General features: G+C 42.8%; 1 protein-coding gene across 3 annotated transcripts in view; it reads left to right on the forward strand.

Annotated features, from left to right (window-relative positions):
* FBXW8 (F-box and WD repeat domain containing 8) overlaps positions 1–26,268 on the forward strand; it is a 46,403-nt gene that overhangs the window by 2,398 nt on the left and 17,737 nt on the right. For all 3 annotated transcript variants that reach the window (XR_010622372.1, XM_065738755.1, XM_065738756.1), the window contains exons 2-5: positions 1,354–1,458; positions 7,542–7,706; positions 8,300–8,388; positions 20,703–20,860. Coding sequence is in view for 2 of the 3 variants with exons in the window: in XM_065738755.1 (XP_065594827.1) it covers positions 1,354–1,458; positions 7,542–7,706; positions 8,300–8,388; positions 20,703–20,860 (517 nt within the window). In the remaining variant the exon portion in view is untranslated. The remainder of the gene's footprint in view (positions 1–1,353; positions 1,459–7,541; positions 7,707–8,299; positions 8,389–20,702; positions 20,861–26,268) is intronic.

A 26,268-nucleotide genomic window follows, 5' to 3' on the forward strand; every position in this document is an offset into this window, starting at 1 on the left:
CAGGAGGGCCACTGCGGGCTGCCAGCAGCCTCAGCACAGGGGCAGAGTTTGGTTCTTAGGGGCTGCTGCTGTCCTGCTGAAGTGGCCCAGTGGGAGCAGTGCCCATCTTTGTGCTGTCTGCACACTCGTCTCCAGTGTGTGGTATACTTCCAAACCTTTCAGTGTATTATGCAATAGTTTTCCTGTGTAACTGCTTTAAATAAACCCGGTGTTGTCTGTTTTTGCCACTTCATTGGCACTGCAGAGACCAGGTTTTAATGAGCAGGAAGCTCGTGTAGAAGAGACCTGCTGAAAAACAAAGATGTCAGGGCCAGAGAAGTGCTAGGAGTCAGAGTACAGTCTCAGCTGGCCTGGCTGACTGGTGGTATACGTGGTTGGGTTGGAAGGACCTTTATAGCCCGCCCAGCCCCTGCTCTGGGCTGGTTGCTCCCACCAGATCAGGCTGCCCGGGGCCCCATCCATGGCCTGGAGCACTTCTGGGGAAGGGGAACGCACAGATTTTCTTCTGTGGCACTTGGGGAGAGGATGCAAACACCAGAAAAACAAAACAAACAAACAAAAAAACTCAGAAAAACACTGGAGCACAAAACTTTAGAGTGGGTGACATACAGAAATGTTTACAGTTAGCTGGTTTTCTACTCTCTGTATTGTATAGTATAGTAACATTGGAATCTCCAGGCAGAAATGGAATAGAGGACAAATCTGATGCAAAAATTGCAGGAAGATTTATTAATGAGATCGTTAGAATAAAAAGCCCAGCTAGGAATAGAATTTGTGCTGCATTTGGCAATTACACAGAAGCAATGGATTCTTTGGTTTGCAGATGTTACTGTGGTGATGAGTTGAAGCAGTGGCCCTTCCAACATACTCCCTGTAAAAAAAGAAACTGGTGTCACTGATGAAGGATGGAAGCAAATAGCAGCATCATCTTTGCTCAGTTTTTATATCAAAATATTCCTTCACTTTCCATCATCTGTTTGGTCTTTTTTGACACTGAGACCTTAGAGAAATAGTTGTGTTACAGCTTGCCTTGCCTTTCTGTGCCACGTGACAAAAGATAATCCTTATTATTTTCTTTGATTTACTTTGTAGCTCCACTTAGCAGTGTAATATACTTTGCCCGCTGTGGCTCAGAGTGAGCAGAGTGTAGCTGGGGTGCCCTCATGCCAGTATGAGCTGCCTGATGTTGTGCCCTTAGGAATGGAGAAGATGGATTACTTCTGCCTTTGTTATGAAAGTGTAATAGTGCTGAGGATAAACTGTTCTTTCTTAATACCACCGTAACTTTTGCTGCTATTTGGCTATGCAGTAAAGGAGCCTAACACATTATTTTCTTTCTTTTTGTCTTTCCAGAATGAAATCAATGAGGTTCCTTTCTTTGATGTCCATCTGCCGTATGAACTGGCACTGAAGATATTTCAGTATCTGGGGAAGGCTGAACTGGGAAAGTGTGCTCAGGTGAGCAGTGGTGGCAATTTGCTTCCCATGTCAGATGAGTACATGTGGTCGAGCAGCAGTGAGGCACTTTGATGTAGGGAATGTGTGTGTTAGCCCTAGTGGCTCAGCTGATTGTAGTTACTGGAAATTCTTCCCAAACTGCATATTGAAAAGTAATAATAATTGAGCTAGATTTATAGCCTCCAATCAGGTATAATCAACCCAAACTTTAGTGACTTGCACATAACCAAAACCTTACAATTTAAAAGAAATGTTTTCAGAGATCTTTTAATTCAAGCAAGTGTAGTCAGAAGCAGGTGACTGTATTGTTGGAAGACTGAGAGCTCAGCTCTTTAGAATGGCAATAAAGCTGCTCCCAACCCCCAGCAACTTTTCAATTGACAGATGTTGTAGAGTAGCAGGTATTTGTCTTTAGTAATTTAATACAAGGCTAAATTCTTAAGTGATACTGATTTCCTCCTCCCTCCCCCAGGTTTATATCATTCTTTGACCGTACTCTGTGGTGGCACTTTCACTGGTGTGATCTCAGACATAGTTCTTGTGTCATCACTAACAGCCTCTCTCTCCAAGTAGCCACACTAACATACACACAGCTGACTGTACTTAGATTGCTCATCCCATGCACTTGAGCCTCTTTGTCTCCTTTCTGTACACAGTAAAAGATGATCCTCCTCTCTGAATGAGTCTCCAAAGCAAACTTAACAAGTGCTGATTACCCTGTAAAGTAGTGTTGTGAATGTGAACTGCCATCTCCTCTTGTTGACACTGTTTAGTGCTTCAGGCTGGAGTCCATTGAACTCTTACATACAGAACACATTTTGCTGCTGATTAAAATCCAATCCAAGTGGTTCTTTGTACTGAACTGGAAATATTCCATGGACTGTTTGTAAGATAAAGAAATGTTAATGTGTAACAACAGGGTAAAGCTTTGTAGTGGATGGCAAACTTAATGCAAGCATCAACCAAATGACACGTGCTGAAATTAAATTGGTCTTCAAACATTGGTCTTCAAAGTCTGAGGAAGTCACAGTTTTAAGTAGTTATGGGTCTTTATTGCTTAAATCTGTGACTTGCTAATGCCTTATAGGAACATGGGCTGCTAAGAGAAAAATACACCCTCACGTGGGGCTTCTAGAGCAAAGGAAAAACATTCTCTGGAATGATTCTTGGTGCTGTCTAGAAGAATAAAGCTTTCAAATAGGTCTGACTTTCAGACATTTGATATAGGGAGATACAGCCAGTTAAGGCCACATTCCACAAAATGGAACAGGATTGCATTTGGGGAGTGGATTGCTTTTAGTCTCTCTTCTGTTTCTCTCAGGCATGATCAGTTTACCTCGTGGCATAGCAAAAAGCTTGGCTGCTGCAGGGCTGCTCCTTTTCGCTGTGCTTGAGCTGCACTCAGTTTCTTTCTGTCACGTTTGTTTTAAATTTGAATCTATTCTCAGAGGATGGGTTTAACACTTAGCAGATTTTCCACGTTTCTCATTTGCTTTCGAAGACTGAGTCAGTTGCTCCTTTGTGGCAGCTGGCAGGTAGCTGAGCACATGCCCAGTGCTTCACAAGGCTCTCCCAATGAGATGGATATCCAATGCTTTTAGTGCGGAGCTGGCTTCTTTTGACGTGTTCAAATAAAAAGCAGAGCAATAAAAATAAATATAATTCTCATTTTTCTCTTGATGATTTTGTCTTCTGAAGGGAGGTGGGGGGAAGCCCTCTTCTGTTAAATGGAAAGCCCTGCTGCTTTATGTTGTTAGTGTAGAAAGGTTTTTTTATTAAGGCACCCTGGGACTTCAGTGAAATTGGGCCAGCCAGTGGAATTGGCATCATGAGCTATGCGAGTGGCTTTGGAGAAAACCTGTTCTCTTAGTTCTTTAAGCCAAATTGGTAACCAACTAACAGTAAAGTAGCCCGACTGCAGAGTCTCTTTGAGATTTAATCACATCACAGACTGCTCTGGAGAACTTTAATTTCACCCTGATATTTCCCCCTCCCCTTCTTCCCCACAGCTTTTCTTTGATTTTTTGGAATTGGTACCATAAAACACAAGCTATCCGTATGGCACTTGGAACACTGAAGCCATGTTCAGCATGGCAGTTAATGGTGTCATCAGTTCCTGAGCTCTGGCAGGTGTGCAGTAGCCGTGTGATACCCAATGGCGTCCAGCAGACCAGTCCCTACTGATATCCCCTGTTTTCAGCAAGCAGAGAAAGGTGTCTGGGACTCAGTGTCTCAGCAGAGCCATGCTTTTTGTCCTATGCTTGTGCTGGTCCTACAGTCAGGAGTATCTTTTGATTTATTTTTTTGTCTGGCTGTTAAAAGAAGGATCCATGCAATGAGTGACTCTTTTGTGACTGCTGTGATGGGGATGCGAGCAGGTTCTCCTTCGTTGTGGTCCTAATGTGGAGGAAAAAAGGAAAACAATCACTTGGGCCACTGTGGGCATGGAGAACATCAGAGCTCTTTGTGTTATCTGGGGCTGGGCTTTGCTCGTGGCCTTAGGATCTTATCTCAAGCTGTCAGCTTTGCAGTAAGGTGATGTGTCCAGTGTGTGAAGCTCTGTGCTCTTCTGTTGTGTGACTGCTTTCTAGTAAATACCAGAGGCCACATAAATTACATTTTGTGGTGGGAAACACTACCAGACAGCATGCATTGAATTTTAGCAACACTAGGGCAGAGTTCTATTTCTGAACAGATCACTGGGAAGTTGTCTTTGAACTGTTGGTGTTCTCATCTGAGAGACACTTGGAAATGTTTACCAACACAGCAATTGTATATGTATCTAGGACAAGAAAGCCTGTTTCTAGGAATTTAAGAATGAATTGTCTTGCACAGATAGAGAATTTCAGGTGCTTGCTGTTAAGGCATCTGGAATTGTCGAACTGGTTTTCAACATTCAGAAACATGAAAAATAAAATCTTAGGTATTTTATGTTCATACTTTTGTATTGTGATTGTGTATGGGTGCAAATAATTACCCACCCTTCTCCCAGCTAGGGCAGGGGGAGCAGAGAAAGAGATGGATGAGGATTTCCTGAGCTTAGGATTTAGGATGAGACTTAAAATAACATTATGGCTGCGAATTGAAAAGATGAGTAGCTTCCACCTGGTAAATGTGCATCTGAATGGCTTTGGCTGAAATACTACTTGGCGCTAAGTATTGTACTGAATTGAAAGTCCAGATACTTCAAAATGAGGCCCCTGGATTCAGCAAATGAACCTTGAATCTATCTTTGTGTGACCAGAGAAGAAAACAAACCTAATGAAGCAAAGGCAGTTATCAGATGGGGAGGGATGAATAAACCTTCATTAGGATTTGAGCCAGTTGATTAAGACAGGATTAGAAGAGTTTAGGATTCAGTGGAAGAGGTGGATTTCTTTAGTTACTTCGTTTTGCTTGCTTTTGCAAAAAAAAACCACCAAGTAATAATTAAAAGAAATCCCCAAACACAAAACCAGACAGCAAAACCTATGTCAGCAAAAGCCTCTGAAGTCCTTCAGAGCATTATTGCTTGCTGAACTCCACACAGAAAATTGTTCCTGTGCGGAGCTCAGGGGAAACCCAAGTTGCTTTGAGAATCATAGTGAAATGATAACAGGAACACTAATGACAAAATTAAATCGCAGCCTCTAAATCTATAAACAACCCTGTAAGATGTTGTTATTGATCATTGTAGGAGCTGGCATGTCATGTAAATTTGGAAATAATTATGTCTGTCATTTCAGAAGAGCTTTGCATGCCTCAGCCCCTCTCCAACGAGCAGAATGTGTGGGTGCGTGCACATAAAGCTGTGATGCTCTGGCTTTTGGGGCCTCACCTGAAACCCCGAGTCAGGCAGCTCCAATAAAGCTGACATGGAGCCAATGGCTGGTTTTAATGCGGCAGCTCACAGTGGTGCTGTAAAGCAAAATGCTCGAGATACTTTTATTAGAGGGCTCTTGCAGCTGAGGCTCGCTCAGTGGGGCTTTTACAGGGATTGCTGTGCCAGTTTTGGTGTGTTAAGAAAAGGCTGCGTTAGGGACCCGTTGGAAAGTCGTGCCTGTAAAGCAGCAGGATTCATTGTAATTTGATTAAAAAAAAAGAAAAAATCATAATAGGATAGGATGGCTATTCCCCTCGAATGTTTTTTCCTGAAAGCTGAATAGGCATCTAGGTTTTATGCAGTTGTCTTCCCCTTCTCTTTTTTTTTTTGTAACTGTCTTTGTGGAATACTTTTATAGCCTTGAAACCAGAAAGCTCTGCACAAACACTGCTTTGGCAAACTCCAATGGTGTGTGTTTTCCTTTTTTTTGTTTATCTTTTTCCATAAAAGCAAGGAAAAGTGGGCAGAATTGGGCTTGGTTAGGTTGGTGCACGGACAGAAGCTGCCTCCTGGCTGTCAGCAGCAGCGTGCTCCCTTCTGGGGCCAGGAGAGGGACCTGTGCTGCTGGCCGTTTGGCTGGGTGCTCTGCTCCTTTGTGAGGACAGCCAGCGCAGCTTGGTTTTTCCTTTGAGCAGTAATATGGGTTTATATTGCTCTAAAATCGATTTCAGAGCAAATTCACCATGGAACTGCAGCAGTTTGAAAGTATATATATCTTTTCCCAGTGAGCTTCCCGAGCAGTGTCAGGAGCGTTACACATGGGTGTTCTTGCTTTTGTAGCACAAGATGACACATGGTGCTGGAGGTGCCCAGTACTGTTTGGTAATTAGTAAGGGAGCCATCATCCCAGCCAGACTGATTCCTTTGGTGGTGGAGAGCAGTTGTCTGTCTTCTGAATGTTTTGGTGGCAGAGTGGAATGGTGGAGTGCTACCTGCTGGGCTTGGGTATTCTTCCCTGAGAGCTTCTCTCATGTGCAGGTATCAGATCCTAAAATACCTGCAGGTTGCTCTTCATTTTTTCCTCAAAGAAACAATCATGAAACATGATGCAATTCTTCTTTCCTAATGGGGTGGGATGCTGGATTTTGTGAGCAGAACTGTTACGTGTGTCTTTCTGCAACAAGCCCAGCGGAGGCAGCGCAGTGTAAATAAACCAGCCAGGAGCTTCACCGTGTGTTCAGGGGCACGTCCTGCTTGTTGCTGAGCACACGTCCTGCTGCTGGGCACTATGAAGCACACAGGGACTTCTTGCAGCCCTGCACCAGCTGCAGGGACCTCACACCTTCGGTGCTCCTCGTAATGTGCACCACTTTGTGAGGCTGCGCTTTGTATTTAAAAGCTATTTCTAGCAGGGCTGGATCAAAGCATGTGTGTTGATAACTAAATATAAAGGGGGGTAATTTTATAAAACAGAGGATGAGTAATGTAGTCAATTTCTTCCTACTGTGCCATATTGTGCCAGTGTGTAAACATGGAAGAAATGGCACGTAGACATGGGGTGATGCTGTGGGGTTCTGTATCAATGCAAGACAGAGATTTTTGGTGTGATCTTGACACTGGGGACTTAATTGTAAGCTGCTAAAATGATGTCAGCCCGAGAAGCTTTGTTTCAGTCTTCTGGAAACAGTGCACAATTGATTACTGCTTTCACTGGCAGCAGTTTTCATTGGTTAAATTTGTTTTTTGTTCTTTTTTTTTAAATTAAGAATTACAGATGCTACTTAAGTTGCCTCTCACCTCTTGAATCTTTAATTCTAAGCCCACAGTTGGTTTTGATGAAGCAGCTTTCCCTGAAATGGACAGCAACTTGAGGCTACTTGAAAAACTTAATAATTCATTCCTATTTATGCATACTGTAATACAATAGGTTATAAATCACTAATGTCACCCAACCTAATCAGGCATTGTCAGTAGGATGATGGCGTTGATCTGCAAGCTTTTCTTAACGCATGCAAAAATATGAATTTATTTTCACTCAAAGCTTACAATGCTGCCTTTATTGTTTTCTTGCTCCTTTTCCTTTCCAAATTTTCTGTGGCACTTACTTCAGACGTTGGCAGTGTGGCCACCTAACACTGCTATTTGTGTCATGGAGTTTTAGCGGAGTGGAAACTGAGTATTTTGACTGAGTTTTTCTCAAAAGAATCAACAGAAACGTTACATATTGTTTTATATGCAACGTGACATGATTTAATGTGAGATATGTATGTTTGGTTTCCAGGTCAGCAGAACATGGAAAGTGCTTGCAGAAGATGAAGTGCTGTGGTACCGGCTGTGCCAACAGGAAGGATACCTGTTGGATGTGAGCATCTCTGCTCGGCCATGCTGGAAGCTCGCCCTGAAGGACTGCCGTGCCAGAGAGCGTGCTCTGAGAACCAACTGGAAGGTAAAAGGGAGAGATTGGCTTAATGGGATCCAGATGCTGGACTAAAATGGGAACCTGGTTCAAACAAGTGGCGCTGAAAAGCTGATCTTCTGTATTGCAGCTTCTTTAAAAGGGTCAAGCTGCTGAGGGATTTATGAGGCTTTGCCCCAGCTGTAGCACTTCTTATTTTCTTGACGACTGGTTGCTTTTGGGAATGGGTCTTTGTTTGTAGCTCTGCTCCCATGACTTTGGTGAAAGATGTTTTTACTTCATCCATCCTTTGATACTGACAGTCAACCTTTAAGATGAAGGCTCCTTCTCTGTTCATTACATATCCTGGCAAAAAGAAAGGTATCATTTCTTTGATGTGATAGTTGCATTTCTCTGCTTAACAATTACAAATGATAATGGTGAATGATGGCATCTTTCTCATTCTTCTTCTGCCTGTAAAAAGTTCCAGGAGGCAAGCATGAAATAGATGGGTCTTCTCTCTCAACTGCATTGCAACTTCTCAGCAGCAACAGTAAATCTCAGGAGTTTCCCATGTGGAGGCAGATGAACTTGGTAGATGAATTAATTGCAATACTAACAGCAGGTCTTGTCTTTCTGTGCAGAACCGCAGTGGTGCTGTGAGTCAGCTGCAGTACGAGCTGGGAAAAATCCTGTGTGATGTCCACTCTTGTGATGGAGTTGTTATTGCTGGGTGAGTGTGATGTTGTACAGTGCTCATTTGCTCTTCACTGTTTGAAATCTTGTGCTGTTTTTTTTAACAAATTCAAAAGAAGTACCCATTTTAGGCATTTTTTTCTTTGGCTGCACTTCCTTTGTGGGTGAGAAACTTTGGCCCTACAGTAAGCAATAATTACAGGCATCTACAAATCACTTCAGCAGTGCAAGGTTTTGTTGTAGTGCTGTCTTAGGTAAGTATAGTCCCTGTAAAGCCTTAGTTCTAATGAACTGCTGTATCCATTACTTCGCTGCAGAAGCACTCAAAATGAAGTAGATGTGTATTGGGGAATACTTGGGAAAAAAGTAATAACTCTTTTCTTTTTTTCTTCTGTGAAACTGTTTTGATCGCAAAGGTCAGTGTGTCCTGGGGCAAGATAAATTTAGGCTTGTTTCTGTTCTCCACTATTTTTTAAGAGATGGTATGGGGGAAAAAAAAACATGGAGAAACTCAACCTCCTCATTTCACAGCATTGAACTGTGTCAGAACTGTGACTTAGTGTTAGCTATTCACTTCTCTTATGCTTTCAAAATAGTGGTTTAAGAACCTCCCAAACTCTTGGTGGAGGTTGCCATGACTTGCATCAGTTGAGGTAAAGTTTTGCTGTATTCTGCTTGCTTTCAGTAATTGTTAGTCCCACAGAAGTCGCACTAGTAAATAGAAATGATACCACAGGGCAGAGGACATTGTCCTTTTGTGATGTCACTCTGTGGTATGGCATGATTGTATGTTGCAGAATGAAAGGAAAACTGCCTGTAAAATGATGTAAAATTCACTCATCAGTTACAGGGAAGGTGACTGAAATACACTGTATGTAGGTAACTCCCATATACCTTGAAACCCTTTTGAATTCTGGTAGGCAACTAAGAGCTGATATGTAACTGAGAAGACAGCAGGAATAAAAGGAGATTTTTAAGCTTTATTACGATCGCTGTTGTTTCTACTATTTACTAGATGCTTTCCCACTTGCTTTACTACTTTGCTTTGAGGTCTTGTTTCCTGTTCTTTGCTGCCTTGTTGTCTCACTGACCGTTGCTTCTCTTTCTCTGCTTTCCATGCAATGAAAACATGTCTGTCAAAGACACGTGCAGTCTGTGACCTCTGGATGGGCAGTGCCACACAGTGGTTAACCCCGTTAGTGGCCATGAGAAGAGGCTTGAGAAACTGCAGCTGTATAGCAGGTCTCACCTTCCTCCTACCTGATGTTGAGGCTTCCCTTGGCCAGAGGCTTTGGTAAGACCCTGCAGGTCCCCAAGGGCTGATGCTGCAGCTGGGAGAGAGCTCTGCAGAGAGCAGCCTGCCTTCCTTTGTGCCCTTCAAGCCTGGGAACTGTGCTGCCCAGCCTTGGCTAGAGGTCTGCACTACTGTATCTGCTCCACTGTCTCTAATGAAAACCTCCTGTACTTCTTTTGGGAGCCAGAAACCCCAGTTGTCACCATGCCACTGCCAAAATCTCCAGCTCTTCTTTTTCTTCATTTTCTCCATTGTGTATATATCCAAATAGGCAGTATGTAGAAAGTAGGCAGAATAAATTTAATTTCTAAAGAATTAATAAACAAAAGAGATTAATCCTGAATATTAAACTCAATTGGCCATCCATTAGCTTGGTGTATTGCAGAAGTCAGGTGTAGGTGGTTTCAGACAATCTGTTCATGTTGGTTCTCAGTTCTTCCAGTACTCCTGAGTCTGCTGGTGAGTTGTCCTTTGTTGGCATAGTGAAAGGAGTTGGGGAACTGAGGTTCCCACAAGGTTCACAAATGTAGTTGAGAGACATCTAAAGGGAAAAGTGGCTTAGGGTCTTCATTCCAATTACTTTTCAATCATTTCCCTCCTCTTAGAAAACAAATTTTAAGAACGTGGTATCCTTTTCTGGAGCTGTGAATATACATTTGATGGAACAGCATGAGGAACTTAGATTTCAACTGTTGACTTTACCTGGTTGGTAAAATAAATGTTTATAGAGTATTAGAACACAAAAATTGTATGAGTTCCATTGCTTTTTACCTCTTCCCCCTCACACTGCTTTGATACTTGGATCTCTGAAAGCATCTCATAAATTGCTGTGAACTGAAAGCTGTTCTGTGAATCTTGCCCAGAAGAAGGTGAATTTGTTGTTTTGCCAGCGATGATCAAAGCCCACAAGACAATAGAACACTGCAGTCCCTCAGCAATATCTTAAAAACCATCCAAATAATTTAGTAACATGGAACTGTAAGAAAATACAACTACTGCTATGAAAGGTGGAAGCATCTGCTGCCTGAAATGTCTTGCAGACAGGTCTCATATACAGGTCATTGTTACGCAACGCTTCTCTCATCTTGTGATTTTCACAACCTGAGAGAATGCACTTTTCAGGACTAAGATTTCCAGTTCCTCTGTCTATGAATAATGAAATTTTTTTTTGTCAGGTCTCCAGCATGCTCTTCTCAAATTTTTTAGTTGCAGTACTTTTGTATATGTTTTTATGACATATGCAGTAGTAAAGGACAAGGAAGGCAAACCAGTTAAAACCAACAAGATGTTAGTTGGTTGTGTAGGGAAATTCTTTGTCAGTTACATGCATTTGGTGAGTATTCAGTAGATTGCAGGTTTTCTGTTTTGTCCTTTAAATGCAAACATCACTCACCCCTTTCTCTCCCAACTGTAGTATTCTACTTAATGGCATTGTGCTTTCAAATTTGTCATAAAAGTGTAATGAATCTAGTGATCAATAGCTCGCTGTTGCGTTCTCATAGTATTGAAGAAGTAATTTAATAGCTGAGGTTAACAAAAGTCAATTTTCTTCTCAGTATAAATATCAATTACCTGTTACATTTAATGATTATATCTCTAGTTTCGCACGCACTTATGTGCTTAGCTTTACATGTGAATAATCATAGATTACAGCAAGATTTGCCATGTGCATAAAGCTGAAGAGATGTGTGACCTTGCTGGACTGGAAAAGTTGGTGGTGATCTTAGAGCTAATTAGGTGTATTGTATTTTATGTGGCTTTGTAAGCTGTGGCTTGTGGCATCATTTACCTTTTTTTCTTCTCTAGACAGGTTGCTGCCCTGGAGAAAAATAGGGCCACTCAGTTGTGAGCAGGTTTTCTGATGCCTGACTTCAGGGAGCAGCTGCAGCACTCATGTCTGAGCACGGCCAGGCCAGCCAGGCATTACGGGCTGCTTTGTCACTGGGAACTGTGGCGGTGCATAGCAGCTGCTCCCTGCTTTCCAGAGGTGCAGTTGGGATCTTGGGAGATCAGAGAATGGTTCTACAAACTAGAATTTAAAAAACAAACAACAATAACAGAGGAGGGTTGAGAGAGAAGTTCTCCAGCACAAATACTGTGTATTTTGGGCCTTGGAGCAAGCCTCAGAAAAATGGTATTTGATGTGAACCTGTGGTGTAATAGACCTGATCTTTCATCATGCTTCATTATACTGGTTCAAACTCTGCAGAAAAGCAGAATGATGCAGCTTTACTTTAGCTGCTGTAGAGTTGTTTTAATCTTTCAAAAAGGGAATTTGTACAGGTTGTGGACAGAGTGATTTATAACACTGGCTGTGAGTGTAATCCACAGAGACATAGCTTGCCTGAACTGGTCCCAGAGTGGATCTCTTTAATAATCTCTTGCAAAGAGGCAGAGATGGGCTAGACAGAGTTGGTTCTCCCTTAGAGAAATGTGCCTATTTTCTTGCAGTCTCCTGTATTTTCTATGTGCTGCTGCCAAAGCTCAAGCCAGAAGATGGCAGAATATCAAGGATTGATTAAGTGCAACCTGAGCTGTGAGTTGAAGGTGGCTGTGAGCAGCTCTTCTTTCTCAGAGAGCCTTGCATTTACTGGCTGACATCAGATAATTCAATCTGGCCTGCATGCAGAGCATCTTGTGTTTATCATTAAATTTTTATCCCAGTGGTTACGATGCTTGTTTTCTGGGTCAGACCTTGAATCCCTTTTCATTTGAGACAGTGGTGTTTGTGGTTACCTCACTCCCAATCAATGTTGTATTTGCCAGCCTTTCTACAGTTACATGTCTCAGAGGATCTTCTTTAAAGATGTTGTCTTCCCCCCCTCCCAATCCATATTCAATTCAAATGTACTTTCTTCTTTAAGTCAGAGTTTACTTAAAGCAATTATATGCCTGCTTACTTGGCTTGTATAAATTACTATTGCTGCTTAGGTTCACTGTACTTAATGCTGTTGTGTGCGTGGTCTCAGTACAGAATGCCTGCATTTGTTCACCTTACATTAATAAAACCTTAGTCAAATCAGAGTTCTTGAAGCAGGAACACATACAAACAGTGAAATCAGTACTTCTTCTTCCTCTTAATAGTGTTGACAGGCGCACTGTAATGTTTGTAGTCAGAGCTTAGGTCCTCCCTGAGATACAGATCTTGGAGCATGAATCTGGCCAGCACTTGTTGAACTGTTGTGTCATTACATCGTGGATCTCATGGTGAAGCATGAGAGGTGTGCTGTGGGCTGTCCTGCTGCACGGCTCTCTCAAGTCCTCACCTGTGGGTGTCCCAGAGCTGTGCAGTAAGCACTGTGTACAGCCAAGCCAAGTCCACATCATGGCTGATGTTCTGTTGTGCACTGTGTTATCTTTGATGCTTGCAGAGAGGGCAGTTTGGCTTTACTGCTGCAGTTTGTGACTCTGAAAGCTTTCCAAGTGAAAGTAACAGCAGTGATCCATAGTGCATAGTGCAATCCAGTGAATGCCATTCCAAAGGCACAGAAATACAATGACACTGGATGCTTTTTCTTTCTTCAGTTTTCTTTAAACGAAGTCTGGTAGACTTTTAGTTGAGAGCTTTCATAAGTGGAGATCTAAGAGCGTGCCTGCACTGTGCCAGAGACCCATTTAGCAGATGCTGCGTGGAGCCTCTGCACCTCTCAGAGGCAGGCTGGGAGTCAGCCCTGCCTTCTTCTCTTCATGTTTTAACCTCAGAGGGTTTCCACGTTCTCCTGTGTAAGTATTGCCTCCTTTCCTACATAGCTTTTTTACACTATTTATTTTCAGTTAAGAGCTTCTGACATTCATTTGCTCCGAGTGCCTTGGTAACTCTGCAGGTTAACATGTCCCCTTTCAGGGTGTTGCCAACCTGACACAGATGGTACTTCTCCTTTATTTGAGCAGTGATGCTTAATAAAGACAATAAGAAGCAAAAGAGGAATCACTGTTTTCAGAGGTGATGATACATTTTTATTCTGTCTTGCTGAGAAGCTAAATGCACCAAGATAACTTTCATATGGTAGTCTTCATTCTGGAGGAGTCTTATGGGAGCTGCAGTTCAAACACTGCAGAATCTTCAGACAAGGTGAACCTTTGGGTTTAAGTCACTATGAGCAAAATACAGGCAGAAAAGTGGTTTCTGCTCTTGAGTTTCTTTGTTCTCTAAGATCATCTCCCACACCACTTTCCTCTTGCTCAAAGGTGACCTGCAAATGACTAGTTAAAAAATGGGCTTGCCACTGTTTTTAGCTTCATAATGATGTGTGAAACTAGCCCGAAAGGCTTGAAAATACTTCTCTGCACTTTGAAAAACTTCATGTCAGCTATCGTCTAATTTATTTTTTTCTTGCTGTAGGGCTTATTCTCTAGGAATTTATTAGCTCTTGCATCCTAATTCAGTGTGCAGACCTGAGGAAACCAAAATATTAATTAGTAATGAAAATGAATAAAAGTTAACAAACCAGCATCTTAAACAGCCTGGATAAGCCCCCTTCCTTATTTAATTGCTTGAATTTCACTTGCATTATGTTACAGCTTTGATAAGATTCTTCCTCTGCTCCCAGTGACAGAGAGCCTGGATGTCAAACAGAGCAGTAAGGAAGGATGTAAAAACACTTGCCTTTTTCCTTCAACCTTCCCCAACCCTTTTGTGTCCTCTTCACTCGTTCCTGTTATTGTTAAGAAGTAATAAGTGTCAGAGCTCCTGTTTTTTCATGTGAGTCACCTTTAGAAGGGTTGAAAACAGGATGACATCACGAGGTCAGAGGAGTCAGTTGACAAACCACTGGAGTTAGGTAAGGTTGTGTTAAGTGACAAGCACATTGGCTTCTCTGTCATCTTGTAGGGAAAAAGAGCCTTTCAGGTGAAACTAATAGTGGAAGCTTGATACCGACGCTTTGTGGCAGCTCCTTTGCCATTCTGTCCCACCATTAAGCTATTGGTTTACCTGCAGGTTTTATTGGTTGCCAAAGAATGCCTTGCTGCAGTAAGATCTGCTTTGCACATAGTGATGCCTACTCTTCTGAAGTCGCAGCAGTTCTGTGCAAGCTTGTAAAACCTGATTTTCTGCTGAGACCAGACATACCCCTTTTTGTGAATTTCTTGGATGTTTCACTTTTACAGTGTTTGTGACCAACCAGCCTCAGTTGCCATCAGTGCCTGAAAGTTCAGGCAGTACTTTTCCTCCCTGCTGCTTGCAGCATGTTGCAGTTTGCATCCATTCTGGTATACAAACAGATCAATTCACATCGTCTTCTAATGATGTTTTCTCTCCTCTGTCTAAAACTGAGACATTGTTCTATTTGTTGCATTACATGGTTATATATTATTGCATCAGAAGTCTGATGTGCCAGATCCTTCCCAAATTACAGAATAACTTCTCTTGAATCCTCTTGAAAAAAAAATATATTTTTCCCTCTTGTGGCAGAAGCTGTAGGCAGTGTACACAGAAACATGTGTCCTTGGTCAGAGCAACTGGTTTTGGTAATGGTCGTGGGCTGATGCAAGCCACTGGAACCTTGATCTTAATGATGGGAGAGCCTTGGCCTTAAACAAGAAATTAGAGGAGACAGTTTGGCTTTCTCTAGCTTCTTTTTAAAGTGTTCATTAATGTGTTTTGCCTGCCGTATAACCCTTTGGCTTGTTTCTGTTCCCTTGGTATGATATTTGCATGCACTTAAAATTAATAAGAAAGTGAGGTGTTCAGAAGCACTAAGGATGGTGAAATGTTGATTTTGTTACAGATAACAGAAAAACTGCTTGCTGCCTTGAGCAGCTTAACCCACTTCCTAGAGCTATGATTTCCTAAAGAAGGCCATAAGAAGGAAGGTACATGCTCTTTCCCAGCTTAGTTTCTCTTAAGTGTGGTCCACAGATGGACGTGGGTTGATGAACTGAAAAGTGAAGCTTTTTGAAACTGAAAAGTTTCAGCAGGAGATTTTGGGAACTGATCATAGGGATGCTCAGAGTGCATTTCCTACACGTTAAGCCTGAAAGTGCTTTCAGATCATTTTTGGTACAAGATTTAGTACTTTTTTTCATAGCTGATCTCATACAGCTAGCAAATGATGTTTGGGTGGAATCACGGACGTTACCTTTCTACTTCACAATCTTCTGCCAGTGTTGTGATTGTTTCAAATGCTCGTTTTAGTTTACCTCCGTTTTTTTCTTGCACTTTGTGGTGTAGCTTTCTGCCACTCCACGTAATAGCAGAAAAAAATATTTTCTATTCCATTTGTATTTCATTTTTTGTCATCACCTTATATTTATATTCCTTTCTGCAGTACAAAGTAGCTCTCTTTACTCCATCATTGCATTCCTTAACTGCTCCCAGACTGCTTTTCCAGAGTTCTCTCAAGAACTCCCATTGCCAAGCTTTCTGCTGGTTTTATATGTAGTGATGAAATCAATATTTGTAATTAATTGTAAATGAGAACGCGGGAAGGCTGAGGAACTTCTGCCTCTTCCATCCTGCCTTACTCATGAACTGTCTCAAGCTCTAAGTTTTCTATCCTCCCTCTCTTCAGGGAAGAGCTGTAGGCTTAATGTTGAGTATAAAGACGTTTGTAGAACCTACTTAATAATTTCAGAGGTCGTCTGTTGCAGTTGAGGTATCTTCCAGTTTCCAGTGTATTTGATGAAGAAGCTTTCGCAGTTGAAGATCCTGAAAAATTACTTTCTTACCTGATCTGTGTAGAGAAGATGGAGCTTGACAATTGGAACATATTAACAAAAGCTTTTGGACTTGGGCTCACCTGTTTCACTGAACCTTATTAAGCTTACTGAGGGGCTCTGAGCAGGTACTTTGATTAACCACATGAAGATTAGTTGCTTTGGTGGAATAAGGGAGAAAGGTCTGAGGTGCTTGTTGCAGCAAGACAAGGCAAAATACTCATTATTTTACTTGCTTATCACCAGGCATCCGCTCAAACAGAGCTATAGCTAAAAAGTGTTACTTGAGCAAAATTCCTACTGACATCAATAAAATGCATTGACACTGTAAGGACTTCATAATAAGATCTTTTGAGTATTAACAGATGGTCACCGACTGCCTGAAACAAAGTTGTTGGATTTTTTTGTTTTGTTTTGCTTTGTTGATCACCGCAGGTATCTGGAAACCGAACAGACTTTGCCTTCTGGAAATCGAACCTGACTGTCAAACAAAGGTTTTTCATTCCCCTTTTTATTTTCTTGCTACAAATTGTTAAGAGAAAATACGAAAAATGGAAACCGGTTTGTGAAGTGTCTTATCAGAAGTCTTTGGTGTTCGGACCGACTCGGTGCAGTGGGACCTGCCCTGGAGTGGTGTGCTGCAGGCAGCCTACGACGGGCCCACACGGCTGTCCCGTTCCAGCAGGGCCGCAGAGGCGGCCTGGTTGACCCGCTCGCTTCAGTGCAGTTGTGCAGTGCCAGCAGTAAGTAGGCCATGAAGGAAAGTGGCCTGTCTTTGTTGCTGCCGTGGACTGAATGAGGAGAGTATCGACTGTTTTGAAATCGTTCCTGTTAACAGTTTTTCTTTTGTGTATTTGTCAGTTTATATATTAGTTGCAGTTGTACTTTGCACAAACACTAATTAGTCAGCCATCAACACTCAGGGCCAAAGGCTTACTAACAATGCAACTGTGATAGCAGTGTCTTAATTGGTTGAGTATAATTGTCATTAGGCAACGATAAAGACATCTGGGGCTCTGGAGGGAGATCAGGACCCCCTCCTTCTCTTCCCCAAATTTGTTCTGGCTATTGCTATCCAACACAGTTGAGCTTTTTCAGATGAGACCCTGTGTTTTGACCAGTTTCCTGATGTTTTTCTCCTTGTGAAATCGTCTGCCTCTTCAGCACCACTTCATTAGAGCAGTGCCCAGCCTCCAGCTTTGCCTCCTCCCACATGTGCTCAGCACTTCACCACCTGCTTCCCAGCCATCATGGGATGGCAGCAGCTTTTAGCCCCTGTCTCCTTCGCCTCCACTCTTCTGTTTTCACTCATGTGAGAGGGTATGAGGAAGCTGTTCATCTCATTATGACATTACTGCCAGTAAAAGTAGTTGAAATGCTTTTGATTAGTGGGCAGACATTTTTATTATACTATGTTGATACCATATGAGTGTAATTTTTTCAATTTGTCTGTACCATATGCAATCCAGCTATTGCTCCATTTCAGCAGGTTTTATTTTATTCGTCTGCAAAGCTTAACTTGAATTTGCAGGCTCACTTTCATGGTTGTGTAATTATCCATCTAAGATAACAGTACTGGATGGCTGGGGATAAGAAGAGAAAATAGCTAGAAAAATATAGCTCATCCTCCTGCTGCTTCTTCTCACATACATATTCGGAGATATTTAGAACATGTGAGAACCACAGCAAAGCGAAGTGCAGGTTTGTTGGAGAAATTGAGTTGTTTGCATGGGGAATCTTGGGAAAAGCAGTCGCTCAATGCTGGTGATTATTATAACAATAAATAAATAGTATTATTTATATTAAAATAAGTAGGGTTTGTTTGTTTGTCTGTTTTTTCTCCAGCAGCTTTTCATAGCTGATGCAGGAAAAAAAATCAGCAACTCGGTGAGCTTGGAGCACTCTGCCTGTCCTGTAACAGAAGACTTAAATCTGGGACTCTTTCATTGGGCAGCTAGTAATCCAAGGACAGTTTTCATGGAAAAAAAAAAAAAACAAGAAAGAATATGATTGTGGTAGGAAATTAATAGAAATCCAGAAATTATGTAGGAATAGTTTCTGTGCAGTGCAGTGTTTTCTTCTCCCCAGCCATCTATATTGATATGGCAGATTTGCCAATTATCTGCAATAAAGCAGCCTTTTTATTTTTTTACAGCAAGGCATTGCTTTAATAGTTTAAAAGCCTTTTGTTGTGGTTACAAATTGAAAGTGTGTTGCTCTTTACAACAACATTAAAAGCGAGGAGTTGAACCATTAAATTTTTTAGTTCTGAATTGGATTCATCTGTATTTGAAACTCTTCCAGTTCAGTTCTGGTACAAGCCCAGTGGTGCTGGAAACAGGCATGTGGCAGTGCTGGCCAGCAGAGTGAGAGATGGTTTATGTCTCCCATTTCCCCACTATGATACCATGCCCAAACTTGGACCTCTACTTGGGTTTCCAGTGTGATCCTGGAACATCTCTGCGAATCCGTTAAGTTTGCTGCATGGGATTGAGGTGCTGTCATGCTGTGCTGCAAAGGATGTGAGTGGAATGGGGTGGGAGGGACTGCTCTTCCTCATGGACCTGAGGCACTTGGATCAGCTTGCACTGCACTACAGCACACAAAGGTACAGTCTGGCTCTTGTGGCACATGAAATGCTCCATTTTGATGGACTCAGCTAGCCCAGGTTGGTGGTTGGACTTGATGATCTTCAAAGTCTTCTCCAACCTAGATGGCTCAACGATTCTCTACCGTGACAGACATGAAATGGGTGTCATGACTGCAATCTTCTTTGCAATCTTCTTACATATTATTCTGTAGTACCTGAGTAAACTTGTTAGGGCATACCCGAGGTACACCTAAAAAGCTCTTCTGTTAACAAGTCCTTGTGGAGGGTGAGAGAGCAGCACAGCTTCATGGTGTCAAAGTGGCAAAGGTCTTCAGCATGCTTCTCTCAGTCACTGGTGAGAGAGGGAGGGAGGACTGCAACAGAGACGTGTGATTGCCTGTCCTGAATACAGTTTTTATTGTGCTTTACCACCAAAGTTTAACTGAAACAAAAGGTTTTCAGTGTTGCAAACTGAGTATATTTCCTGTAGACAGACCTGGACAGTTCAGTCCAAAATTAAACCATTCGCTTTACTTTGTGGAAGCATCTTTCTTGAACTGTTATTTTCAAGCAGCGCTGCTGTGAATTGGGAAGAAAAGCTAGATTTATAGGGGAATGGGACCTTGTCTGCTAACAGAGGAGGATGGAGAATTGTCATCTCACCCAGTTCTCTCGTTTTCTTCTATTCAGTGGTGTGAAGCACTGAAAGGGAAGTCAGGGACCCGACTCTCTTCTGAGTTCAGTATGGAGAATTAATGTACATCTCTGTCACTTCCTCAGACACTCTGATTTGTTGTATAAAGTGGTGCGTTTTTACCCAGAGGTGTTGGAAGTAATCTGCTCCAGAGTACCTGCAGCCCCTTTATATGGCACTGGGTGACATGTCCAGCATCATCTGAACCTTTGTTAAGCACCTTCCTTCACCTTGTATGTTAACAATGTGCTCCAAACTGACCATATTTTTGCTCTGTCATATGGGGAGTTTCCTCTCTATCTTGCCTGCAAGATGCTGGAGCGATTTTTTTTTCTCAATTAATAGTACACTGTGGTGCAGCAGAGGTACAAAACAGTTTTTGCGTTGCTGTGTTTCAGCCTTCCTTGCGTTAGGTGCATTCAGCATCATTGGAGCTGATTTCTATTTTTTATTTTCTCCTTAGCAAATTGTAGTGTGTCTGGTGTTACCGAAGCATTACCACTGTGGGAGAGTCTTCTGCGAAGAAGGAAGTGCTGCTCTAATTCTAAAGACAGCACTTAATCCTGTGAATAAATTAATTAGTCTTCAGAGATGTAGGCAACACTGATGTGTTGATGAGGCATTAGGAGGCTTATTTCTCTAAAGAGCGGCAGGTTGGAGGGATGGATGCGTGTGAATGCTTGTATGTATGTACATAAATACTCTGATTAAACGGCCTTTCTCTGGCACGACCACAACTGTATGTTTTTAAAGACCAGAAGGAAACAGGCTGAAGTTTTGCCATGATGTAATTTACACTCGTTACTGATTAACTTCTTTTTCCTGGAGCCCTGCTTCCCTTGCATTTCATCTGTAGAGCTTGCACTGATAGCTGGTAACCCATGGTAGCTCAGTGCTGTCCCCAGAGCCCCAGCTTGCCTGTGTTAGTAGAGCTGATGCTACATTCAATGAATGGGAATAAAATAAACAAAGTTGGTGGGATTATAGACATGAGGAGGACCCGTTTATGAGCAGTAAATGGTATTGAGTTTTCAGATTCTTCTTGTTCTTCCTCTGTTCCCTTGCTGCTACCTCTGTTTGGATGTTTTTGGAATGAATAAAAGCTTTCTTTTCCAGATACACATCGGGGGAAGTGAGGTTGTGGGACACACGCACCTGGGACTACACAGCCCCCATCCTGGAACCAGTGCATGGTCCTGGTGATGCTGGACCTCAGCCACGTGTCTCCTTTGTGAGGATAAACAGCTCTCTGGCTGTAGCAGCTTACGAGGACGGTAAGTAACCACAACTCTCCTCCCTATTTAGGGGAGGAAAAAAAAAAAAAGCTTTATAAAAATGAAGCAGCTGTGCTCAGCTTTTTGTGTGCCCGTAATCCTGTATATACACACACGCACACACTTGCTTTTATGTGAGAAAGTTGGCCAATAACCCTAAATGCATTAGGAGGCATTGGAACATAGCACCCATTAAAACTGATGTTTAATTCCTACTGGAACTGCTACACAAAGCTTGAGTGCCAGGCTGAAGTCCAGCCAAACTATCTTAAGCAAATAACTTGTTTTGCTATAAAAAATATTAAATATTCTTCCACTGCCATTCTCCTCTGTCCAAAACTCCCTTAGGGAGTTAGGCTTTGTTATGGGAATAGTGGTAAACCTGCATGTCTGATTAGGCTGTGTCCTCTCTTGTATGTCCATATGCTACACAGGGAACATCATCGTAGCTGAAGTATTGGTTTGCATTATTGAGCTGCATACTTTGATACAGAGAAATAAAAACTGTGACCTAATATTTAATGAAACTAGTAAAATCCTGGTTACATACATTATTTTAAATGTACTTAAATATAATGGCTGTCAAGAGCCAGAGACCAGCTCTGCATCTGCTGGACATGGGAACAGCAATTAAAAAACCCAAGTTCGAACAGTGCTTGACAATTGGGGTCCTAAGATGAACAGCCCAGGCAGAACTGAGCTCCTGGCAGCTTGTGTGATTTGGTACTTAAACTTCTCCTTGAGTGTGAATAAAGAGGGCTTTTTTGTTTGTTTCTTTTTAAGTTAAGGAGTGTTGTATATGTATTATCACTGATCCTGGCATATTGCATGTGGAAGCAAAGCCGGAGGTGGGTAATCCAAACAAAATCACTAATCCTTTTATTTTATAAATAAATTATATGCTTTGTGTCTGAAAGTAAGTGTTTAAGGTGATCAGCACTTTTAGTGGTTTTTCTAGTCTGGGTTGTACTATCTCCATTTTCTGTGGCTAAGAATTATTGATAGGCAACGTTTTATGACAACAGTGAGTCTGGTATTACAAAGCGTGAATGTTATTTACTCGAGTCATAGGAATTTATAACAGTGGTGGTTTTAACTGTTGACTTTTTTGTCCAGTGTGCCAAACAGTGAATGTAGCAGAGGTTCTTTTGTTTGCTTTCTAGTCTCCCACTGACTTATCTAATAATCTTCCCAGGTTTTTTTCCTGTCATATTCCTCTTTGTTGGCCCTGTGTGTGCTGTGACTGCACTAGTTTGCATAAAGCTCAGCATCGTATTCTTTTGGGTAGAAATTTTAATGGGCTCTGTGATATGGCAGTTACTCTGATTTGAGAACCCTGGTCAGAATAGATTAGTTTCTATGTGAACAGGGAATTATAAATACTGTTTTTAGAAATGTTTACCAACTCGAATCTGAAAGCACATATTTACAGTTTGATGGAGAGAATTATTTTAAACTTGGAAGGGGGGGGGGAGGGGGTTGGGATGACTTTGAAGATAATGTGTTTGATTGTTCTTTGTTGTACTCTTCCAGCTCCCTTTTCTCTTTGTTTGTAAGTTTGACTAACAGAGAGAAACCATCTGCTAGTGTTGGAGGTAGTGCTGTCAGGCAAAGAGTCTAGACTTCCCCTGGCTAGCAGACTTGTGCAGATAACATCAGTTTCTCCCAGTTCAACAGAGCTCACGCAGCGATGTCCTTGGCATCTGATCACAGGGAAGAGCTAACAGGCAGATCCTGCTCACGCCGTGCCTGCCTCGCAGCACTGCTCTGCGCTTCAGCAGGAGCAAGCACTTCCCAAGGCATATGAGGTACAGCAAGGAAAGGTTGTCTTCCTGGGATGCCTGCATCCAAAGTGAATTGCATCTCCGTGATGGAACTAAAGAAAAATTGAATTGTGGCTTACAGTGAATGTTTCCAACAGTGTCAGCCTCTGTGGAACAAGCTGCAAGGAGAGGGAAATGAGGGAAAAATGTATGGGGAGAAAATGAAGTTCCTTCCGCTCATGCCAGTGCTCAGTGGGGGCACTGCGTGTACACCTGGGGCAATGGGACTTGGCAACTCGATCCACAGTTGTGATTTTTGAATTCCAACCCACTGGCCTCATATTTCTTCTGCCTTGTTTCCTATTGTCAGCACTGGCAGCCCTCCAGTTTGATTTTACCACTAATTGTGTTGCACGTTACCGAACTGAAATGAATCAAATCAAAATGCTTTTCCTGGAGCATTAGATAAAGCAGGCGAGGGTTCTGGGTAATGAGCAGATGCTGCTAATGCAGGGACAGTCGGGGCCTTGCCAGGACTCCATCTGCTCCATGCTTGCCTGCCTTTGGCTGCGAGCCACGGCTTTTGGGAAGCAGCGGTCTACTTTAGCCATCAGCCCTCCACCCTCCAGAGTCTCGTAGTTTGACTCAAAAACAATGTGCTGCAACAAGAGAAGCAGTCAGGTGGTGGGTTTCTTGGTGTTAAATGCAGTACTTCATACTCATGTAGGCACGATGGGGTGATGCAGCACTGCTCCTGTTCATGGCAGTGCTTTAAGATCTGTGGGGGGAGTTGGTGGCACTTCCCAAGTTGCACTCCAGCACCTTGGAGCAGAGGAGGGAGCTTTCTGCAAGGATTGAAGTCAGCTCACTTCTTGGCAGCCTTCAGGAGGGGAATTTTGGGCAGTGCTTTCTGGGACAGGGAACCTGCTGTCTTGTCCATTCTGATGCCCTTAGTGCTGCTTGCAGGCATTGTCCCTTCTGTGCCCTGCTTGCAGAGACAGACATGGAGTGATGTGGTGGGGAATCTTCCCCCAGGCACCAGGGAGTGCTGGGAAAAAGCTACAGCAGGAGACAGGCTGCCTCAAAATAGGAAAGTTTTTTGGGTTTGAGGGCTGTTTGTGGTTGGGTTGTTTTTTGTTTTTTTTTTAGTTTTTTTGGTTGTTGTTTGTTCATAGCATCTAGCTGTACATATACATTTACATTTATTCATTAGAAATGTGTACAGGTGTCTGTGGATTCATACCCCTGGGTTTGGTTCCGTGGTGTGTGATTTCACCTCTAGGCCAGGGATGTCTGCCTCCCAAGTCAGCAAGCTGGGAGTGGAGGAAGTGAAGGACAGACATACTTATCTGTACCTGAAAATGACAAGGAACTAAAGCTCAGAGGAAAAAAACAGATGTAGGAACTGTTTTCAGAAGTGAAAAACAGTTGTTTAGTTTAGCTTTGTATTAGCTTAAATTGTGATAGGCCGCCGTCCTGCCATGTCCTGCAGTCATCACACAGCTCCTGGCCTTCCCCTGCAGCTGTGCTGGGAACGTGTGTGAAAGCCACAGATGTGTTCAGGGCCCCTGCTCTAGCATACACATAGTTCTGTATTTGCTGCTGTGTTGTGGTTTTGCAGGTAGGGCACACATATCTTGCTCTGCCTTTTCCAAGGCTGCCAGCAGCTGCTCACAGCACTATCTCACCGTGACATCGCTGTTGAACGAGGAGCTGAGTGCAGGACCTGGTGTGCAGAGCCTCGGGGCAGCTGTGGGCATGACATTTAGCCCTGCTGCCATCAGCTGTAGGAGCTCAAGGTGCTGTAAGGGTCACGGGTGCGGCCTAAGGCCTTGTACCTCAGTGGTCATGCAGCCTTTTCCATTACAAGGATGAGACTAACATACAGCAAAGAGACACTTTGTTTTGTGGCAAAAGTGTTGGTTTCATACGGAGGAGAAACCCTTATGAAAACAGAACCGCTGCTTTTGCAGGACATCCTTGTTCTCCCAGGTGTGAAGAACTGTACTGGAGGCTGCCACTATTACTGGGAAGCAGCCCCAGTCCTCCTTTGACAAAGCAGGAGTGTGTGCAGTGCTCGCTGATGTTTGCTGAAATTGACTGCAGTTCTGTCAGCAGAGCACTTCGTGAGGTACGATAGACCCATAGTTACATGTTTCACCTAAGTATCCTGCCACATAGAGTGCACTGCAGTAACTGGGCCTTTCAATAGCAGTGTAGTGGGTGAGTTACAGACCTACATCGTTTGTACACCCTGCGGTGAAGTGACAGATAGGAAGACCAGTAACATCAAGCTTCTGCAGTGCACCGTTTTCAGCAGCCTCTTGCACTTAACTCGTTCCCCGAGCCAAGACAGAATGTAAGCAAGCTCTGTGAAGTCCAGATTTCAGGAGTTATTGTTGGAGTTCCTTTGGAATAAACACAGTTGCCGTGCAGATTTCAGCCTGCTGTGAAAGTATTACGTATAGCTTTGATTTAATGGCTTTCTAGCACTTTAAATATTACAGTATTCAAAAAACAAAAAGAAAAAAGAAAACACACGTGCTTGCAGCCTTAACTTCACCTTAGCAAAGATTTCTGCTTTAGAAATGAAGTACTAGTCAGTGCTGGAGACAGGAAGATAGACTGTGTAAAGCAGTGATCTCATCTGCACTGGTAAATCTTACACCTAATTTTTTCTACGTTGCCATACCGATATCTTTAACTGTAATGGTGATATTTTTGTGCTATTACACAAACAAGATGAACTGTTGCAAAGACTTATGCACTAATAAATACATTTTGCCTTTTCTGCGATGAAAAGAATAGGGAATGCTGCAAGTAGCACTTCTAGAACTAGTAATAATTTTATCCGCTGATAAATAAGTGAAGCGTTTGCTTTTCCAGTGTGAAAACAATAAAATAATTGCGTGTGTGGATGTACGTGTATTTTCCTGTTGTTGTGCACAGGTGAGAGCATTTGCTTGGACAGCAGTGTGCTTTCACTAAGGTGCTCCCCGTGTCTGAAGTTCCAGCCTGGAAGCAAGTAACAGAGGCTGTAGATGGTCCTTCAGGTCCCCTCCAGCCCAGGCCCAGCCGTGATCCTGTGCAGAGCAGAACACTGCTTAGGAGGAAGGGAGGGGAAAGCAGGACAAGCAGTCCTTTTGCTTGGAAGTAGTTGCTCATCCCAGTGAAATGAAGTGGCATTTCTCTTGGCATTCCATTTGAATTCTTTTCACTCCTTGTGTTGACTTGCAACCTCACAAGTCAGTTGGTTTTTGGTAGCACTGAGGATATTTTCACACCATATTGTGCATCAGCTGCTGCAAACACCGTACTGGAAAAACTTTCAGGTGTTGCAGACAGAGATTACAATTGAACATTTGGTGAAAAGCTGCATACCTGCCTTGAACAGATTGTATTACTGCACGGTCCGGGTCCGCTGTGCTCTCATTTGAGAGGCGGTGGCAGTGACCTGCCTGCTTTGGGGAGCATTGTCTCCGTTCCTGGAGCTCAGCCTGCACTCAGCCCCTGCTCTCCCCATGGCCTGGAGCTCGCAGCCCTCAGCCTGGGGCACTTGTTAACTCACACTCAGTGCACGTGCTGCAGGAGGGTGCTGTGTTGTTCAGAACCCATTCAGCGGTTATTTACCTTTCAAGCAATTAA

The sequence above is a fragment of the Cyrtonyx montezumae genome, unplaced genomic scaffold (assembly GCF_038088225.1).
Source record: "Cyrtonyx montezumae isolate F1298 unplaced genomic scaffold, pur_monq_1.0 scaffold_23, whole genome shotgun sequence".
NCBI lineage: Eukaryota > Metazoa > Chordata > Aves > Galliformes > Odontophoridae > Cyrtonyx > Cyrtonyx montezumae.